We start from the raw sequence: 3,354 nt of genomic DNA on the forward strand, positions 1-3,354 counted from the left end.
GATATTATTATTGTATGGTAAAAAAAAAGTAGGTAATATGAGTTATTCGGTTTAGTTAAGTAATCCTAATTGAATCTAATATGGACCACATTTTTCAATTCGAGTTCAATGTTATGCAGTAGTTGGTTTATTTATGGGCCTAAGCCAATGAATTTGTAATACTCGTTTCGTCTACTCGATGCGTAGGTAGAGTGCATTGAATGAGATTAACAACGCGTCCATTATATGGTGTACATAACATTTAAAGTTTTCCCAAAAGAGTCACGTTTGTTTTTCGTATCATATGTTAAATTGTCAAAAACTTATTTCACAATAAACAGAAAAAAAAAAGAACATTGTTACTAAAGTGTTCAAAATAAGATATAGTATGGGTTGCTAAAGATCTTGCCATGAAATGAAATTCTTTAAAGTGAAAGAATTATTGATGAACAAGTCATTCCATTCTTCCAAACAAAACAAAACTCCTCGACGGTGGCGGACGGTTACTTTTTAAAATATTCGATAAATTCATATTGTAAAATACGTAGATAACAAATGAAAACAAGTATCAGATAGTATAGAAATTACAATAAATTGATATTGTGAAGCACGTAGATAACACATGAAAACAAGTATCAAATGATATAGAAATTACGATAAACTGATATTGTGAAGTACGTAGATAACACATGAAAACAAGTATCAGATAGTATAGAAATTACGATAAATTGATATTGTAAAGTATGTAGTTCTATACAATAAATTGATATTGTAAAGTATGTAGATAAAACATGAAAACAAGTATCAGATGGTATAGAAATTATGATAAATTGATACCGTGAAGTACATAAATAACACATGAAAAAAAGTATCAGATGGTATAGAAATTACGATAAATTGATATTGTAAAGTATGTAGATAACACATGAAAACAAGTATCAGATAGTACAGAAATTACTAATATCATGTGACACTGCTTTTGACATGTACTGATATACGCCACGTTCAATGAAAAACGCAACGTAAAATAATAGTTTGGGACACACAGACCCGACAAGCTGAAATTATAGGAGTAAAATGGTTTGAACTTTATTTGAATGACTCTTATCTTCTTGGTACAACAGTACTTTCAATACAAATCATGTTGTTTGCAAGTAAAAAACACATACCCTACGAGATGTATGAGCAACAATAGTACGTACGTACATACATACATAGCCACATAGGTTCATCTTGTAACACATAAGGATATAGATTATAGTTTTCATTATCTCTATCGAAGTCTTCTCATTTCGCGACATATTTTAGCAGCTCTTGACCATCATGTTCTTTCAAAGCTGCCACCAATTTGCATGTGCAACCATTCTGGTGATGACCCCCTACTGAACTCCCTAGTGGGTTGTGACCCAAATGGCACCACAGCCATTTCATATGCTTGTTGACCAAACTGTTACACCCGCATTGACTTTTAGATCAAGGGTCATATATGATCAACAGTTCAAAACACATAACATTTTTTTACTTACATCTTTTGAAGGAAACCCTTGTGGACTTGGTTGTGATCTTGAAGTGACAGCTTCAAGCTTCATTGATAAGAACTGTCACACTCAACTTAATTAGCGTAATCCAAAACTCATGACGCAGTAATCCAATAAAACAGTACGGTACAATATAATACAATACAACACAACACAACACAACACAGTATGCTTACTTCGACCTGTTGTTGTAGCGATTGAATGTAATTTATTATCTCATCAAGCACCAGTGCTTTCCCGATAACCTGGAATCACATAACTCGTAAATTCATAAGCTTCTAAAACATGTTCTAAAACATGTTCTGCATACCGATTAACAATTGAAATCACACCTTATTACATCCAGGGACCAAATCTTGAAGAATTTTCATCCTTTCACTAATCTTCTCCCTTCTAGCCTGCCCACAAAAAAAAGTCAAAATTCAGCAAAAATTATCAAATCCGAATCGATTTCGAAAAGGTTGAAAATATTACTCTTTCTGCCAGACTATGGCTATCAGTGGCTTGACCTCTTCTTGCTCTAACATGAATATAATCCTGTTTAGGCGGTTCAACCGGTTTAGCACTGTTTTCCGCTTTCTTACCCGAACTTCTTTCGGCTTCTGGCTTCGATTCGTTTTCATTTTCGATCGCTAACGACTTCAATCGCTTACCACCATCACCATCAATCTGATTAAAACCCCACATAATTTATTTTACAAAAAAAGTAAGAACCTATTCCAAATTTACTAATTATAGATTTATAATCATGTTTATTATTGTCAAACTCCTACCAATACATATATTTATCGAAACACAAAACACAACAAAATATTAATAATTAATTAATTAATTACCATGCTATTGCCATTACTACGGCTGCTAGTAGAAACAGAAACACCTTTAGAAGACTCGTCATCTTCACGCCGCTTCTTACTGTTATCCACAACCATCGGATCATTAACAAACGCACCGCTATTATTATTATTATTATTATTATGATTATTATCGCCTAACTGCCCCATACCAAACGACGTCGCATTGCCACTTCCACCGCCAATATTCATCGGATAGGGCCAGATCTCCGTCAAATTACACAGCGAAGACCCGGTATTACCCGACCGGAACCCACCGCCGTTCATCATAACCGGCGGATCCATGAGACAACAAGATAAGAAGCCAATGGAATTAAATTTGGAATCAAATCATTGAAACCCTAGATGGGTTGGGTTTGGTTTGGGTGGTTGAAAGTTGAAACAACAGATTATAACTAACTAACTGGTGGCAAGATTGGAGATATAGATAGATACAGGGGAGTATATGTATGTATATGGAGATGTGAGAGAGGGGGTGGGGTGGGGGGGATAAAGCTGCGTGTGATCTCCTTCCTTTGACAGTGGGGAGTTGTTGGGTGCGTACTGTACCCACCAGGAGTGTACGTTAGTGAAAATGGACCTCGGGAGCTGAAAAGAAGTGACTTCTGAATGAGGATTCTCGGAGTGTCAAGCGTTTTGTTGTCCACCGCCTTTTTAAATAATCATCTTAGAGCATTCACATTCTATCCACCAAATTTTGAGAGAGAGGTTTTTAAATTATAAAAAGTGGTTTAAGTGGTTGTGAGTGGAGGAGAGAGAAAATGTTACTGTTCATTTGTATATTTGGGGAGACACTGTTCACCCTGTATAATTTTTTAATATATTTTAAAAGTGGTTGTGAGTAGAGGAGAGATAAAAGGTAATAATAAAGGTATAAAATATTATTATTTAATTGAAAGGAGAAAGAAAATGTAGTTGTTTTTAGTGTAATTATAGGGTATAAAATGGTGGATAGAATGTGAATGCTCTTAAATCTCTATTTT

General features: G+C 34.6%; 1 protein-coding gene across 1 annotated transcript; it reads right to left on the bottom strand.

Moving 5' to 3' along the window:
• Nucleotides 1-1,043: 1,043 nt before the first annotated feature.
• Nucleotides 1,044-3,041, bottom strand: LOC110869004 (transcription factor BHLH094). Its single transcript, XM_022118290.2, has 6 exons — nucleotides 2,354-3,041; nucleotides 1,992-2,186; nucleotides 1,850-1,915; nucleotides 1,694-1,762; nucleotides 1,506-1,577; nucleotides 1,044-1,426 (listed from the first exon to the last, which is right to left on the bottom strand). The coding sequence occupies exons 1-6, from the start codon at nucleotides 2,654-2,656 to the stop codon at nucleotides 1,301-1,303; spliced, it is 831 nt and encodes a 276-aa protein (XP_021973982.1). The 5' UTR covers nucleotides 2,657-3,041; the 3' UTR covers nucleotides 1,044-1,300.
• Between the last annotated feature and the right edge of the window lie 313 nt (nucleotides 3,042-3,354).

The sequence above is a fragment of the Helianthus annuus genome, chromosome 17 (genome assembly GCF_002127325.2).
Source record: "Helianthus annuus cultivar XRQ/B chromosome 17, HanXRQr2.0-SUNRISE, whole genome shotgun sequence".
NCBI lineage: Eukaryota > Viridiplantae > Streptophyta > Magnoliopsida > Asterales > Asteraceae > Helianthus > Helianthus annuus.